General features: G+C 33.6%; 1 protein-coding gene across 1 annotated transcript in view; it reads left to right on the plus strand.

The window, feature by feature from the left end:
* Nucleotides 1-18,945, plus strand: part of CCDC132 (coiled-coil domain containing 132) — a 121,419-nt gene that overhangs the window by 25,469 nt on the left and 77,005 nt on the right. Inside the window, exons 10-12 of the mRNA XM_008572376.1 lie at nt 11,531-11,573; nt 12,774-12,872; nt 14,325-14,465. Coding sequence (XP_008570598.1) covers nt 11,531-11,573; nt 12,774-12,872; nt 14,325-14,465 — 283 coding nt within the window. The remainder of the gene's footprint in view (nt 1-11,530; nt 11,574-12,773; nt 12,873-14,324; nt 14,466-18,945) is intronic.

Consider the following 18,945-nt stretch of genomic DNA (forward strand, 5'->3'; position numbering starts at 1 on the left):
ATACATTCAAGGAATATACTGTAATGGGATTTTACCTTATGTTTCTCAGGAAATCATTTAGATCAAGTTGTGTTTTTAACTTGATGACTTAGTGACAATTTCAGCGCGGCTTACAGAACTATCAGTTGGAGCTGTGTGTGGTGATGGGAGCACCTCTGCCAGCAGTTTTTCTCCCCTGCACAGTGTCCTTTGCTAGTCATCATTTACCCTGCCTAATGCCACTCCTCTTTCCCTTCACCTGTTACTTTACCCTTTTGTTTCTAGTTGGGCAACATGGTAAGTTTGTTCACTTCTTTTGTAGATAATGTGATGTAGGATATAGGGATAGGATTAGTTGATATGTGGGAAAGGTTGAGTCCACAAAGATGAAAGACATTTGTTCTAAATTTTTTTTATTAATTATATGCACCTCTTTTATTCTATGCATTTGTTTTTTTTCTTTTTTTCTTCTGGTCTTCCGAACACAATGTTGTTCTTGAGCACTGTAGTTGGGCCTGTTCAGACAGTGTTTATCAATACATTAAAAATTCATTTAATTTGGGCTGGCCCGGTGGCGCACTGGAGAGTGCGCTGCTTGGGAGTGCGGTGGCGCTCCCGCCGAGGGTTCGGATCCCATGTGGAGACCGGTTCCCGCTCACTGGCTGAGCGCAGTGCGGGCTTAACACCGAGGGTTGCGATCCCGTTGCCGGTCCCCGGTATGGGCGTGACACCGAGGGTTGTGATCCCGTTACCGGTCAGTAAAAAAGACAAAAAAAAGGAAAAAAAAAAAAATTCATTTAATTTGCCTGGTCTTGAGAAATTTAGCCAAGGCAAGATTTAATCTTTGCTTGGACCTGAGTGAATCAGAGTGAAAGATCATTTGACACTCTGGTAATCATAGGATTAGTAATTAATTACCAATTGAATTTACATGTTCTCATTTTTCTTAACACTTAAATCTATTTTCATTCCTGTTGATGACTAGAGAATTACAAATAATTCCCTATAGAAGTGTCCTTTAAGAGAACTACCCCATGATTTAGAGCATTTCTGGATTCTGGTGTGATTTTTTTTTTTTTTTTAATGTTTCAAACAAGTTCATATGCACAGTGTATCTGCCTGTCTGCTCCTTAATTTCTCCTTGGTAGATTGCGTGTTCTTTTCTTTCCTAGTCACATCACTCCTTTATTGGAAAAAAGGTTTCTGATAGAGGGCAGAGACCCTGTGGTCTTAGGAGAGGTACTTGGAGTAGATTAATGGAACAACTTTGACTTAGGATTCTGAAAGTAGGAAAAACAGAATTCAAGTACTTGCTTCTGTATAAAGAGATATTGACTGTATATCTAGTAAGTCTCAGATGTTATGACTATGTAATTTGATACACGAAGTGCCAAGTACAGTAATATCATGATACACCTAGTTGGTTGAAAAGTGAAAGAAAACTGGTGCCTCTTCTGTACCTTGTGTCTTCCTTGAGATGTTCTGTGTTTCAGCATCTTTAATAAGAGATACTGTAACAGCACTTTTGTTTACTTTTATAAGTGACAAAGAACATTTTTATATTATTTGACATTTCTTCAGTTGATTGACAGAGTCATATAGTTGGGGCTTACTGGGAATAAGAATCAGAATGTGTTTCCATTAAAATGTGTCTGTGAATGAAACATTTAATTTCTTTTTCACTTGAAATTTATCTAAATTAGTTTCAAAACAAGTTATTTTTAAAGTCAAAACTGCTTTATTTTTATTCTTTGAGAAAAGCAACTTGAGGGAACTTGAGCATTCTGTATTATGCACTGAAAAGTTTGCATACTATCAGAACTAGTTTGGTGAGTACTCTACTTTAATGTAGACATATGTGTTTAATTTCTCATAATCTTTAAAGTATCTTTTTATTTTTTCTTAGAATATGATCATGGCAGTTTAGTGAAAACTGCAGATTGAAGAAGTTCTTTCAGTCATACAGTAAATGAACATAGCTTTTATCTACAAGTATAGCAGTATTAGGGACTTTTCTTCTTCTATCGCCCTTTAAACCTTTCTAGCAAGATATGCCTGCTTTTTCTTTCTCTAGGCTCAGGCCAAGGACCACCAGCAACTCTGCCTCCAGTAATATTTGAACATTGAGTGTTTCTGCTGGGTCACCAGGCCTATTAGCTACATCCATTGCCTTGATCCCAAGTCCCTGTTGCTTGTTCTACTTGGACCAAGTTATTAATATCTTGCTACTCTGACATTGCCTGTAGTCATTATCTTTTAGGTTAAATTATTTTCCTTTGCCTCCATCCCCCCATGCTGCATCATTTAAAAATAATGAAAAATGATATCTGCACATGGCAAAAAACATAATATTTAAATAAAAGGTTCTTAAAAGTTAAAGGTTTTTCTTTCTGCCACATCCACCATTCCTTTCCCTACTCCCAGAAGTAGACCACTTCTACAGCTTATTATTTTTTTAGTAGATTTCATTGTAATTTAAATACTACACTAAAATATCTTTCTCCTGATTTATCATTGTAGATAGTTGTCTGTTGATGCCCCATCTATTTAATCCCCATAACAAGATATCAATAAGAAATAGGAATTTGATATACTTCCTTTCCTTCTTTTCCTTCTCCACTTTCTAGGTTTCTTTAGTGAAAGTGTTATTTTTATTTGGTCAATTTTATAACATTTATATTCTTTTTGCAACTATAAGTATGTAATCTGTGCTTTTTCAGTAGTTTACTTCTAAAAAAATTAACCCAATAGAAATCATTTACTGTATTATGATTATATAAATTGTATTATCTGCAGAACTAAGTAGAATGATTGTACTTATAAAAGAGGAAAAGTAATCCTTTGTAAATGAAAATCAAGGTCCATTGGCGCTCGTTTAATTTCTTTTGAACATTTTTCACTTTCTCTTAGGTCCTACTCAGCTGCTATCATTTCTTATATGATATTTCTCTTTTGTATGTTCCTTTGTCTTGTTCTGTTACAGTTACCTTTTTGAGAGTTTTTTGTTTTTGTCTTTTTGGTACGTGAGAGGTAAACTTTCAGAGTTTGGAATTATCTTAATTTGGTCCATATACATAATTGAAGGAAAAATTGTTTTTTTTCCTCAGGAAAATGGAAGGCATTGCTCAGTTGTCTTCTAGACTCCTATTTTGTCAGACAGAAGTCAGATGCTATTCTCATTCTCATTTCATCATTAATGGTATTGTTTCTTTTCTTTAGAAATATTTAGGATTTTTTCTTTTTCTTCGGTGTTCTACAATTTCACCAGTCTTCTGGAAAAGTCATCTGTGTCAAACTCTTCACTCGTAGATGGTGGGACAAGAATGGAGTATTATTTATTTAATACTTATCTGCATGAGATGCTAAGTAACTTATTATAACAAGAGGTTTTGAATTTTATTTGTTCTTTAGGAGTTGTAATAACAGGCAGTTAATATGGGGACTGTGGGATAACATGCCGGTAAAGAGCAGAGTATACAAACAAAAGACCATCATAGATGTTCACTCTGTGAATGGCTCATCTCTTACAGTCCTGCAGGAATGAGAAATACTGACATTCATAGGAGTGGAGAAGTAGAAGCTAGGCACTGTTAGCTAAGGTAGCAATAGATCTACCTTAGCAATCTAGATAAGGTTTAGCTAAGGTAGCAATAAAGTCTGATAAATTAGATTTTTTTTTTTCTTTTTAAAAGATGACCAGTAAGGGGAGCTCAACCCTTGGCTTGGTGTTGTCAACACCACGCTCAGCCAGTGAGCAAACCGGCCATCCCTATATAGGATCCGAACCCATGGCCTTGGTGTTATCAGCACTGCACTCTACCGAGTGAGCCACGGGCCGGCCTATAAATTCGATTTTAATAGTGTTTTCTCACTAAAGATTTTTTTTTTTAGCTTTTAAAAATTGAATCATGATGATGATGATAGTTATGATAATATCTGAATTTTTTTGGCTTTTACCATGTGTCAAGCATTATCCTAATCATTTTCCTTATCTTATTTAGTATTCACAGAACATTCCTCAGAAGTATTGTTGTTGTCTCTATTTTATAGAAATTGATGCTTTGTAAAGTAAGTGGCAGAGCCAAGATTTAAACTCATGTCTGTTGGAATGCAGAACTTGTGCTATTAACCACTATTGCACTACACTCTCTACTAATGCAATAGCTGTTATATAAAGGGGAAGCTCATGGCTAGTAGGCTAATTTTTATTATTCTGTTCCAGTGACTGAATTGTGTACTTATTAGAGTTAATTGTATTTTTTTCCTAATCTCGCTTTACCAGTTGTCTTTGTTACTGTATTTATGTTAAGTAAATAAACTAATGAAATGGAACAGGTTTAAAAAAGAGAGAGCAGTAGGTTTTATTTGCAAAACATTGCACTTAATTATCATCAATTATAAAATAATATTGAAATTCCAGATTTTAAGTAGGCTTTCTAAGAAGGAATTATGAAATGAGACAAGTTTTTGAAAGTAAGTTGAATGTGCTGGAAAGACAAAACATATGTTAAAAATAAATTTCCTTTTGAATTTGTTGTAGTCGAGACAACTCATAAAAATGGAGAGATATAAGGTAACTCAGTGTGATTTGGCATTTGGATTTCTTTGCATTTCTTTTTAAGTTTCTGCTTCACCTGAGAGAAACTGAAACTTGAAATTGCAGACAATTTATTTGTGATTTGGATCATTTAAGACTAAGAAGTTAAAACTCCAGTTAAAAGAAAAGAAAAGGCATTGGCTCTAAATCAAAAGATAGATGAATGAATTTCATTTGTACAATTTTAGTTAAAATATTCAATGCAAATGTAAAGATACACACATGTATATGAAAGTACATCAAAGAGTTTGTGGAAAAATAGAATGGAAAGATAATGCAAATCTTTCCATGAACTTTTTGATATATCCTCATGTATATGTTTTCATGCCTTATATAATGATGTTCAGCCAACAATCAACTGTGTATACGATGGTGGTCAGGGCAATAGGCTATTCCATATAGCCTAGGTGTATAGTAGGCTATGCCATCTAGGTTTGTCTAGGTAAGTCTATGATGTTTGCACGATAATGAAATCACCTAATGACTCATTTCTCAGAAAGTATCCCCATCATTAAGCTATGCATGACTTGTGTGTGCGTGTGTGTGTGTGTGTAAATCTTTCCTGTTTTCACTTTGATCAGTTGACCAACTAAACAGTCTTCTGCTGAACTTTAGCAAAGGGTTGCCAAAGTTTTTCTCTAAAGGGCCAGATAATAAATATTTTCAGTTTTGCAGACCATAAAATCTCTATTGCAACCTCAGTATTCAACTTTGCCCTCACAGTCCAGTAGCAGCCATAGACAATATGTAAACAAATGGATGTGGTTGTGTTCCAAAGAACTTTATTTAGAAACATAGGCTGCTGGCTGGATTTGGCCCATGGGTTCTGATCTCTGCTCTAGAATTACAGTTCATAAAATTTGGAGATGATTTGAACATTTAGTATTCTTAGGAAAGGACTCTGAGCTTTGTGGTCTAGGTTATGTGAGGGCTTTCTGAATGGAGTGAGGATAGAGATCTTGCTAGATCCAAAGTGATCACAGTCTGATCATAACTGTTCTGCAGGATCATGTACACACTTCATGGTACCTCAGGGTTGTTGGTTTAACTTGAAAGTGTTTGAGAATCAGGTTTTCTCTGAGGTCTGCTGATAAATTCTCTGCTTCCTGTGAGTAAATCGAATAGATTGAAACTACTGGAATAGACTCTGATCTAAACAGACTAGAATTTTCAGGGGCCATGGACATACATTATAAACCTGGAAGTCCATTTACTTAAGTTCATTCTAAAAGTTTTAGAACTTCACTGAGCCATATACAAAGTTGTGGTAATTGGGTAGCTGGTGTTCTGCACATAATAAAATTATGAAGTATTAGAGTTGGAAGCAACCCTTTTGATCTTGCCCACCTTTATATAGGAAACTGATGCCCAGAGATATTAAGGGACATGACTTAAATCACATGGCTTGTTAATAACAGACCAAGGAAAGATCATTAAGATGTTAATTATCTTTGTACCATCTTGTCTTTTTGTATGGTCATATTTGTACAAAATTCTGATTTATATTCTCCCGTTCTAGTACTCATTTTTGCAAATATGTGTGTGTCCTAGACTAGCTATTTAAAAGAACTCTATTAGTTATTTATGGATATGTTATCTTTAATATGAGGGTACTTCAAAAAGTTCATGGAAAATAAAATTAAAAGATAATATGAATCTTTTCATGAACTTTTTGATGTACCCTTGTAGTTTCTGTAGTGATGGTAAAGATGTTCTGTAGAATTGTTTGTTTCACTACATTCAGCTTGCATATAGCTTTTAAAAGCTTTTAGCCTTTCATCTTAAAACTATTAATTTTTTTGTCCATATTGTAACTTTTATTTATCAAAATGTTTATGAATAGATCCTTTTAACATACTTTTATTAATTGACTACAATGGCTTGAATTCACAATTCTGAATGATGGCTAAGGGCTTCTTTAAAAGCCACACAGTTAATGTCCACTCCTTAATCACATAATTTGTATATATATATTTTTAATTAGTGGTAAACTGTTGTCAAACTGCACTTGTACATTTAAAAGCATTTTTAATAAAACCAAATTTTTGATTTATAGATTTTATATTTATAATCTTCTATATGCTAATTACATTATCATGTTTGCATTTAACTCTTAATACGTAGGATTTAGAATCATTTAATTATAAATAATAGCAGCAATAAAAACATCTAGATTTATGATAGTTTTATAAACACTGAAACCCATTTTTTTTGATAGAGAAACTGAAGAAGTTATTACTCTTACCTGTGAATGAATTTAGATGTATTTCTTCTCCAAACTCAAAATATTCCCTAAAAGAATATGTTTACCAGTTCTGGATTCTGGTAGTACAATTTTGCCATTTTTCTTTGAATTTGCAAATTTGACTCAGCCATTATTTATTACCTGCTCTGAATCAGGTAGTGAATTTAGTTCTGGGGAGTCACTGGGGAATAAGCCACAGTCTCCAGGAGCCTTGTGCCCAGAGACACAGTCACGAGTATTCCTTACTACAATGCAGGGTGCTGTAAACAGAGTATTGTGAAACTTACGGGAGCAGTTAGTTAGTAGGGGAGGAATTCCAGAGAAGATGGAATTTGAATTGAGCCTTGAAAAATAGATGGACATTTGTGAGTGAGAAAGGGAAAAGGGATAGTCTAGTTATTATGAACACTGTGTGCAAGAACAGAAGGTGTGAAAGTCTGAGGTTTATTTGAGGAACTACACACAGCCCATATGGCTAAAATATAGGCATTGAAAAGTGAATGGGAGGCTAATTTTTTCATGTCAGATTGTTAAGGGCCTTACATGCTGTTCTAAATTGAGGCTTTTTCCTCAGTTAATGGGGAACCACCAAAGGTTTTGAAGCATGAGATTACTGTGATTTTATTTCTGCTTTACTTAAGAGCTGCAAACTCAGATGTCCTTAGGGACCAGGCAGGTAACATAAATGTGAATCTGTCAGATGCAAGACCATAGGGAATGGTAGGGCCCAGAGGACTGAAGAGTACTTGCCTTGCCTGAAGCCTTTCACATACAAGCTGTTTGTGTGTGTCTGCCAAATCACAAAGAATATTGACCAAATCCAAGGTGAAGTTAGATGCCTGCTTTGAGCTATCCCTGACTTTTGGAGGACATTGTCCAATGTTTGGTTGATGGTATTTGTCAGGTAAACAGATGGATGGATTAAAGGGTGGAATGTATATGTTGTATGCAGTGATTTATTAATAGGCTGTTATAATAGCTTAAGCAAAAGATGATAATGTTTGAGGTAGGACACAACTGAGAAAGGATAAGCATGGGTGGATATGGGAAATACTGAAATGAAGTGGTAGTATCATCAGGATTTGATTACCAGTTACATGTGAAGAGTAGGAAGAATTAAAGATGACTGAGATTTCCAGCTTGGATTGAGTGAGTTATTATGCTATGAATCAAGACAAAAAACATAGGAGAAGGAACAACTGTGGGGAGAGAGAATACTGATTTGTTTTTCTTTGTTTTGTTTTGTGTGGAGTATTTAGTTCTTTCTAAGTTCTAAGGCATAATCATGACTATCCTTTTTGAGGTATTATTTTGGGCCTTTCATTCTCATTCTTTCTTTGTTCATTCATTCATTCATTCATTCATTCGTTCATTTATTATTTGGGGGGCAGGAATTGTCTTAGAATCATTTTTTTAAGGAAAATATCAGTCCAGACTACAAGTATTTCCTTAACCTGTACCTGTGGATTTGGCTATATTTCTGGAATAAATCTTGGTGAGAAATCTTACTTTTTCTAATAAGGTATCAATCCTCCACTGTCTATTGCCAAAGGATATAGTTTTGCTCACTAATTGCCAATCCTCAACCTCAATCCAAAGTATGCTTGTGATAAATATTACTTGTAGAAAATGGTCTAATTCCTCTAGATGTTTGGACATTTATCTTGGAGACCATCAAAAACTAGGTATTCATGTTATATTAGTTGTACTTTTCTGAAAAATTGCTTTATATCTATATCTTTGTCTCTATCTTGCTCTGGTGTTATCTCCTAAGCTGCATTGAAAGGTTCTATAAGAAGCAAAGCACAAGGAACTGATTATTGTATATCCTATAAGGTATTGTGAAGGGTGTTGTGCCTTAGGAAATAAAAGGTTCCCTTTATCAGTACTCTGGCAAAATTTCTGTCAAACTTAATGTCAGCAGAAGTGATTTTTGTTGCTTTTTTTGATTTTGATTTTTTGCCCCTTGAGCTACTGGTATATTTTGATATTATGAATGCTGAATTGTATATCGTGGCCCTACCTACTTGCTTTGGCTGCTAGGAATTTGAGAGTCAAATTTATAATCAGCAGACAGCAGTTATAAAAAACCTGTATGATTTTGATATATTAAACTACACTGTTGATCTGTTCTTACTATTTAAAAAAAAAATTTAAGTATGTCTTTTTTGTTAAAATATTTTCTCATTTTTGGACCGGCCCGGTGGCGCACTCGGTAGAGTGCGGCACTTGGGAGCGCGGTGGCGCTCCCGCCGAGGGTTCGGATCCCATATACAGACCGGTCCGCTCACTGGTTGAGCGCGGTGCGGGCGCGACACCGAGGGTTGCGATCCTGTTGCCGGTCGCGGTACGGGTGTGACACTGAGGGTTGCGATCCCGTTACTGGTCACGAAAAAAGACAAAAAGGAAAAAAAAATTTTCTCATTTTTTAATTTTGTTAGATATCACAAATCTTTTTTCATAATAAGATAAAATAATTCTCTTAATGTCAGTTCTGTTGTTTTTTTTAACTGACCTAGTGAGAATTAAAGGGGGGAAAAATAAAAACTAGATTCAATCATGTACCTAAGTGTATAACTCAATAAATTTTTACAAAGTAAACATAGCTATATAATTACTACCCAGAAATAGAAAAAGAACATTTCTAGTACCCCAGAAACTTTCCTCATGCCCCATCCCAGTCGTTCTCCCAAGGTGACCACTGTTTAGGCTTCTGTCACTAAAGTTAGTTTGCTTGTTCAGAGCTTTAAATAAATGGAATCATATAGTATATACTCTTTTAATTGACTTCTTTTGCCCCAACATTATATTTTTGAAATTCAGGTCATATATTTTCATTGCTGTAGAATTTCATTGTATGAACATATCACACTTTACTTAATCATTTAATTATTCATAGACGATTATGATGCTTCAAGTTTTTGCATGTTATAGATAATACTACAAGGATTATGTGTGCATTTCTGTTAGATATATATATATATACAGGATTAGAACTGTGGGATATACAGAGTATGTTGAATTTCAATAGATACTATGGTTTTCCAAAGAGGGTGTAATCAATTTTCCCCTCTTCTAGCACTGAATGAATGAATATTTGTTCCACATCCTTGCCAGTATTTGGTGATGTCATTTTTAATTTTTAAAAAAATATTTTTAGCCATTTTGGTCATTTGTTACAATGTTATTGTAGTTTTAATTTGCATTTCTTGAATGACTAATGGACTTGAGTGCCCATTTATGTGTTTATTAGTCAATTGGATATTCCCTTTGTCAAGTATCTGTTCAAGCCATTTACCTTTCTCTTTACTGTGTTCTGTTGATCTCCTTATGTATCCTTATGTCAGTACCACACTGTCTTATTGCTGTAACTTTATTATAATCCTCAACCTATTTTAGTATGTGTCCTTCAGCATTATTCTTCAAGATTTTCTTGGCTATTCTTAGCCTTTTAAATTTACACATAAATTTTAGAAGCTTCTTGTCAGTTTCCATAAATTAAAAAAAAATCTTGCTGGGATTTTGATTAGAATTTCAACTATTTTAGGAGATCATTTTGGTGAGAACTATATTGAAGGTTTTAATCTATTATACATGTGTATACAGATGGTCCCTGACTTATGATGGTTCACTACGATTTTTTGACTTTACAGTGGTGTTGAAGTGATATGCATTCAGCAAAAACCTTACTTTGAGTACCCATACAACCATTTTGTTTTTCACTTTCAGTACTGTATTCAATAAATTACTTGGGTTATCAAACACTTTATTATGAAATAGGCTTTGTGGTAGATGATTTTGCCCAACAGTAGGCTAATGTAAGTGTCTAAGCATTTTTAAGGTAGGCTAGGCTAAGCTGTGATGTAAGTCAGGTATATTAAATGCATTTTCAACCTAGGATATTTTCCACTTTACAATGGATTTATCATGGTGTAACCCCATGAGGGGTGGAGGAGCATCTGTACTTCTAGTATTTAAGTCTAATTTATTTTAGCTCAGTATTGTCTGGTATGTTTTTGTTAGACTTATTCACAGGCATTTGGCTTTTTTAAATGGTATTTTTAAAAATTATAGTTTCTAATTTTTTGTTCCTAATATATAGAAATTAATTTTATTTTTGAAATTTTACTTTTTATTTAAATTATACTTTTTATCTTAAAAATTTGCTATTAATTTTTAATTCTTTTTTTTTTTTTCTCCTATTTTTGTCTTTTTTTCGTGACCGGCAACGGATCGCAACCCTCAGTGTCGCGCCCGTACCGGACCGGGACCGGCAACGGGATCGCAACCCTCGGTGTTGCGCCCACACCTCGCTCAGCCAGTGAGCGGCCGGTCTGTATGTGGGATCCGAACCCTCGGCGGGAGCACTGCTGTGCTTCCCAAGCGGCGCACTGTAGCAGTGCGCCACTGGGCCGGCCCTAATTTTTAATTCTTAAGTGCCTAGTTTTACCTGTAGGTTCTTTAGAGTTTTCTACTCACACAATTCTGTTGCTGCTAGCAATGACTTGTATTTCTTTCTCTCTAATGCTTTTCCTTTTATTTTTTTTTCTTGCCTTATTGCATTATCTGTAGATTCACCAGCATGTCTTACTGCTCATACTATTGATCTTTGAATTTGTTGATTATTTATTCAGCTAGCATGTCTTTATTTAGCATTTAGTTGGTCTTTTAAAAGGTAGACATATCTAACTCTCTGTTTTATTTAATAGTGAACTGAATTCAAAGTTGCAAGATACTTTAGAACAAATTGAGGTAAGAAGGGTTATATTATAATTTAAACTGCTTTTTCTCTTCAGGTGTTTCTGAATAGCATAGGTGCAACATTATGTTTTGATTTTCATGTTATTACCAGTGTTTCTAGATCACTATATCTTGTTATTTTTCATTTGGAATAGCTATGTGTAGTCAGGTTAGTGTTAATCTACTTGTGAACTCAATAATACTTTTCGAATTATGAGATCTCAAAATAGTACTTAAAGTATCACCATTTCCAGAAAAATCCCCAAACTGTTAGTTATAGTTATGTTCTCATGCACATTATATTATAGCTAAAATATTTCCCATGTATTAATTATATTTTGATTATCAACTACTTCTCTTTTTAGTTTAGTGAGTTAATTTACTTATGAGTAATCGTTGGCTGATGAAAACCCTCCTAAATTACTAAACCTCATAATGATATCTCATGTAGTTCATCAAAAATGTAGAAACTGTAGAGGAAAAAGATAAGTCATTGTGAGCATGAAGCCTTGTTTTTCCTCCTACCCATATTCAGAGTTCATCTGTGTCCTTGGCAGTCTTTGCAAACTGGGTGTTTATGTTAATAAATTTAATTAGAATTATTTAGTTTCTTCTGGTATTTTATTTTATTGTTTTCCTGATAAGAGTACTTACAAAAGTTGAGGCTAGACTTTGAATGACCTTTTGTGAAAGTAGTTTTTGATTTTAAAAGCAATTATTTGATAATTGTAAGAATGCTAATTTATTTGATAATCACAAAACAACTGGTTTGAATCCCTTAAGTAAACAATTCCATGAATATTTTTAATGAGAGCTTTCTATTGAGAGGTCAGTATTTCTTCACTTTTAATATACAATATTATTCTGTGCTTATGGAGAAAATCATTATTTAAAAATGAAATCATTGAAATAGAAACCCATAAACAAAGTAACACACTTGGATATAAAAGCCTAACTATTGAGGTATGTACTTTTAAAGTCAGTGTAGTTTTGTTGAGAATTGCTATTCAGTGATTACAGAAAGATTGTTTTATTGTTTTTCAGTAGTCCCAGAAATTCAGTTTATATAATTGTAAGATTTTAGCTGATGCTTGAGGAAACATAAAATAAATAAAAAATAAGATTTCTTAAGAAACTACACTAGGCATGGGTTTCAAGACATAGAAAACCTAATTCCTTAACCACCTCTTGCTTTCTCTTTGAATTACACAGGAACAGCTGGATGTAGCTCTTTCCAAAATCTGTAAGAATTTTGACATTAACCATTATACCAAAGTTCAACAAGCTTATCGACTTCTTGGAAAAACACAGGTTAGTTTCAAAATGACATTCAATTTTTTTCTTAATCAGGAATCTGTTGACCTACATGATTGATTAAGTCTGAATATTACTAATGTAGTGTTCTTAAAAAATTTCATTCAATGAAGTACATTTTTATGCTGAATTAACAGTGATAACATGGATGTTCACATAGACGGTATTATATTGATACTGAAAGTTTGTTTTGAACTGTGAAGTGTTTGTCAGGTTTAATATTTTCACAGTTTTATGTAGGTTTATAAAAAGTATATTATAGGATAATTCAGTGGGAGATGACGTGTAGTCTCTTATATACCTCAGATCTTGGTCCTGAAACAAGGCTTCTTAATTTGGAGCTACATGGGTTCCTAGATAGGCCAGCATGACTCCCTCAAAAATGAACTTTTGTTCATTGGGTACATTTATCTGTAAAATAGGTCCATTACATTTATTAGATTTTTCTCACAGGGTTCTATTATCCCCCAAATGTCATAACTTCTCTCATTATGCATGGCTTTTCATACTCTTAACTGTTCAAGGTCTTCCTCAAAAAACTTGAAACAGGGGCCATCATTTGCATGGTAATTGTATCTTCTCTGTGTACAGGATTATACATTTATGCAACTTTTAAACATAATAGATATAAATATTTTCTTCCCTTAAGTAGTCCCCTCTCTTAGAAGAAATTAAGACTTTACCAAACAATTTAAACTCTATTTACATTTTAAAATCTGAATAAAAAAATTCAGCTGTTTATTGTACTTCATTAACTTGTGTGACTTAAGCTATACCTAGGAAAAAATGCAAGAAGAGAGACATTTGGCAATTTTGAGGGACATGTTTAAAGATCTTTGAAAGTAGGATTATAACTTTTAATTTTCTCCATAAGATTGTCTTACATTCATGAAATATTGTACCTACTGTGTGCATTGCTCCAGGCACCTAAATGTAGGCTCTCATGTATCTTACCTTCTAGTTAGTGATATAGACATTAACGAAATAATGAATATGATGACAGGTGGGAATAAGTGGTACAAAGAAATATAAATCAGGGTATGGTGATGGAAAGTACTGATTTATATAGGATAGTCAGGAAAGGCTTCTCCAAGATGGCGGCCATTGAGAAGTGTCCTGAATAATGTAAGAGAATGATTATGTGATGGCAGAGGGGATCCAGAGGTGTGATTATGTATGACATGTTTGGGAAAGAGTGGGATGAATACCAGTTAGAAATACGGAGCAACAGAGCAGTGTTCACGATTCAGATTTATCTTGAGTGGTATGTCATGGTTATGTGAAGGGTTATTTGCAAGTAATCTACACTGTAGTTATAATTCTGGGAATAATAGTGATCTTTGTGCTGTAGCTATAATTGGTAAATATTTTTCCTCTGTATGTTCCAATCTGTTGAATTTGTTTATTTTAATAACATGAAATTATGTTGTGTGTTTTTTCTTTCCATAGACAGCAATGGATCAACTTCATATGCACTTCACCCAAGCCATTCATAATACTGTGTTTCAAGTTGTTCTTGGTTATGTGGAACTATGTGCAGGAAACACAGATACAAAATTCCAAAAGCTGCAATATAAAGATCTCTGTACAGTATGTAGTAACTTAATTACTGTTCATATGTTTCTCTTCTAGATTTTAAATTCATATTCCCTTTTTCTTCACTCTTACTATTTGAAGATGCTACTAAAACAAAAACAATTATGTTTGCCAAAAGTTTTCTCCCATATTCTTTTCCTCATAGAGAAACTGGAAGACTCAGTTACACAAGTGGTAAAGGCTGCTGAGATCAGAGTGTGGTTATTTCTAAACTGACTTTCTACTCTCTCATAGCTTCTTTTACTCTTCTCTCTCAGGCTCTGTTTTCTCTTCTGTGATTGCATCTAGGGTGCTTTTAAGCAATTATGTTTGCTGGTTTTCCATGCAAACTTTCAGTCTTTTTGTGTGTGTACAAATGCTGTCTCCGTCAGCATCTGTAACCAATTTTTCTTTTTTATTCTCAAAGAGACATAGATCTTTAGGTAATATAACCCAACAAGTGAGAAGTGGACTGATTTGGGCTCTGTTTTAGAAATAGGTCCTGCTGACGGGTTGCTGTAGAGTATGAGGAAAAGAGAATGATGAACAACTGGGAGAATGGTAGTGTCATTTTCTTTAACAGGGCAGATGGGGAAGGAGTAGGACTGCAATGGAAAATTATGAGTTCTGTTTGATACCTGTTAACATGCAAGTGGACTTGTTGAAGAGGCAGTGGGATGAAAGAAGCTAGGGAGGTTAGGCCTGAAGTTATAGATTTGGGAGTCATTAGCATCTACTTGTAATTAAAGCCATGATACTGGATAAGAAGATTGGGGGGAAAGGGTATAGATAAAGAAGACATGAGGGCCCTGGGCCTTGTAACATTCAGGGACTAGATAGGGGAAGAGAGGCTAGAAGAGTCTAAGAAAGAGCAGCTAGCTGGGTAGGAGGAAAACTTGGAGATGGTGTCACAACAGCGTGAAGAAGGAAGTGTTTCATGAATGGAATGTAAACCTATGTCAGATGCTGCTAAGAGTCTGAATATGGTGATGTTACAGAAATGACCACTTGATTTGGCAGTATGGAAGCCATTGTTTACTGTGGTCTCTTTCATTCTAGGCTAGGAATGCTCTGTGTCTCTCAGTAGAGACATCCTTGAGTTTTCCCTAATGTCATCTCAGGAAATTGTAACAGTTCTAGGAAGTATATATCTATTCTCTTTTGTAGTTGTGTCCGGGTATTAGTGTGAAATGAAGCTAGTCTTATTCTTCAGTGAGTTTATTTGCAAAAAGTGCAGGTTGTATATCTGTTGGGTACTAGAGAAATTTTCTTACTTGAGCTACAACAAATATTCATGAAGGGCGTGATCATATATGATGTGTTAAAGAGTAAGTTGATAATGACAATGGATGGTTGTTAATATGGCTAAAATTATGTTTTAAAAATATTTCATAAATCATGAGGACTGTTTCACAAATTTTGTGATTATCTTTAAGTGTGATAGAATTGTGCAATTACATCTTTAAATATCCAGTTTTAAGTACTATCATTATAAATTTTTAATAGTTTTCAAATTTGTTATTTATTTTTTTATTCATATACATTTTTAGTTTAATAGTATATATTCTATTTAAATACCCAATCTATTTTTTGATTCTGTTAGTGTTGCTATCACTTATAGATGATTTAAATGGTAAAGCAATTTATTGCTAGTTAGTGATTATTCTGTTAAGCAAAAAATAACTCTTAATAATTAAAACAAACATTTTAAACAAGTCAGGTTTTTGTCCTTTCATCTTTACTTTAGTTAAACCTGGTGTGTGTTGTGTGTGTGTGTGTGTAGTATTTTGTTACATATGCTTTTAAATGTTAAAGATTTAGGGTACTTCAAAAAGTTCATGGAAAAATAGAATTAAAAGGTAATATGAGACTTTCCATGAGCCTTTTGAAGACTCCTCATATTTGTGCTTATGCTTCTTCAGAAAGTCCTCTGTGCACTTACATAATATAAAGCTCAAAGTTGTACTTGGCTTGTTTTTATGAACAAAAATTTATACTCAAGATATTTACCATATCATTATGTTTCTTCTGAATTTCTTTTACTTTTTAAAAAAGCTGACTGTGTAAAGTAATCTTTTGAAGTGGCTCTGTATATTTAAATTATCAGATAACAAATAGCTTATCCTTGATTTAATCTTGGGTAAATTCTTGTTAAAATTACCCCCAATAAACTTTTGGTACATCATTATAAAGTTATCCAAATATATTTGTGATAGTAGATGAGGTATACTCATATATGATAAAATTAAGGAAACTGATTTATTAACATACTAGAGCTTAATCATAGAAAATACACACATGCAACAGTAGGCACATATATTATTCATCTAACGGAGTTAGTTGTACATTTTTGGCTTATGTTCAAGCTATGGTAATACATTAGTTGAAATAGTTTTGGTTTGAATTGGTGAGAATAGTAGTAGCAAATGTTAGCGATGGCTTCATGGAGGAATTTCTTTCGAAGAAAGGAGTTAATGTAATGTGAATATTGTGATACATATTGAGTGCCCATTCTCTTTGGCATTATTTTTGATAGAAAATTAAGGAAGTTTGGAAATTATCCTATGTGTCCTAGAAATTACCCTAGGAATATCCCAGTCAGTGCTGCTACAGGCAGACAGGGATGGAGACATATATTTGAAACCTGTTCATTTCTTTCATTATATTGAATCATATTTGACATGTTTAAACTAGGTAACATTAGGTAGAAATTATTTCTCACCAGTTCTATTTATTTAGTATTTAGTTTTACAAAAAGATGTGAACTTATAGTAACTGATTCTGTAAAAGATGGTGGTTAGCTCAGAGAAAAATAAAGGGAACCCTTAGAAGTTGAAAAATAAGCTGATGAAAGGAAATTTAAATATGCTTTCCTAGTGAGAAAAATATCAAGGCTCTGGAATGGCATAACTCAGGCAAGGGAGATAATTAGTGAAGGAGCCTTGTATTAGAATGTAAGGTTCTTAATTTCTCAATGTGTGGCAGGGGGGAATCATATTAGTCCTGATTAAAAATAACTGATAATATTTACCAAGGATATATTTGTGTGAGAGCAACCATGGCAATGGAGTGTCAGGTAAGCAAGAAGCAGCAGAATGCTCGGGGGAAATGGGGGTACTTCAAAAAGTTCATGGAAAAATAGAATTAAAAGATAATACGAATCTTTCCATGAACTTTTTGAAGACCCCCTGCTATGTGGAAGGTTGTTGACTGTGGCATATTTCGGAAATTAGAAGAAACCCTAGGCATTTTGGCAGTTTATTTTCTCTACACTATATCAGTATTTTGAAGGAAGTCCTTAATCATAAATAGAGTTGAAAATAACATTGAAAATTAAGATAAGTGAATGGTAAAGAGTAAGAGGGAGATGGAGTTCCTGTGAACAGACAATAATTGTGCTTCCTTTAAACGGAAAGAGATTGGAAATTAAAAGAGATAATCATCTGCTTGCTTTATTCATAGTATTATTTTAAACCACTTTCATTTATCAGCTTAAATGAGCTAGAGTGAAATCGAAATAATTTTTTAAAAAGACCCTTTACAAAGAAATCCAGGGTAAAATTAGTGTTCTGTTTTTATTTACACTGGTGAATAGAACCTGAGTTCTTAAGGCCAGCAGAAACCTACACTATTATGAAATTTCTGCCATTTGTTTCCTGTACTATTGCTTTGAATCCATTGCCCTCATCACAAAGAAATGATTAAGTTTTGTAACGATGATATGGTAATTATTCTGATTTGATCATCACACAGTGTATACTGTATTGAAATGTAACTCTAGTCCACAAACATCTATAATCAGTGCATTTCAATAAAAAAGTTAAAAATAAGTAGTTGGTTTTGAACTTTTTGAAATCATTTTTCGATTGAATATGCTTATTTTTTTCTTTAATAAATCATATTTTCAAAATGATTTAATTAGAAGCATATTTTATCGTGTTATAGTTTATCTTTCTGTCTAGTTTTCCTGTTTTTCTTGAATATATTGGTTTACTGTTTTTAGACCATTTAGAGTCCTCTAAAAAAATGTGTACATTATTTTGAAGTCCAATAAATGGCTAATACTTAGCTGCAAAATTTTCAAATGAGAATTTAACTTCATTTATTTCTGGAAAGGGTCAGTGTAGAGGATCATGGTGGTAATTTTATTTACTTAAAAAAATTAAGCCTTGTTTGTGATTGCATTTACATTTTTATGTACCCTGTGTGTTTACACCTATTTGTGGAGAGATTTACAGACACCATGTGGACGTTCTTTATCTTGTGACCTTATAGAGAAACTTCTGTGGATTTTTAAAAGTTTATGAAGTATTCATCCTTTTTTTTTTTTTTTTTTGGATATATGTAACATTTTTTTTAGCAGGCTGATGGGTTTCCCTGGGGAGTTCCTTTCAAGATGTTAATTAGAATGTTATTCATTCATTTTATGATAATAGAGTTGGCTAAGCTGGCTAAAATATTTTTTTTTTTTTTTTTTTTTTTTTTTTTTTCCTTG

This window comes from Galeopterus variegatus, unplaced genomic scaffold (genome assembly GCF_000696425.1).
Source record: "Galeopterus variegatus unplaced genomic scaffold, G_variegatus-3.0.2 Scaffold46, whole genome shotgun sequence".
Classification (NCBI taxonomy): domain Eukaryota; kingdom Metazoa; phylum Chordata; class Mammalia; order Dermoptera; family Cynocephalidae; genus Galeopterus; species Galeopterus variegatus.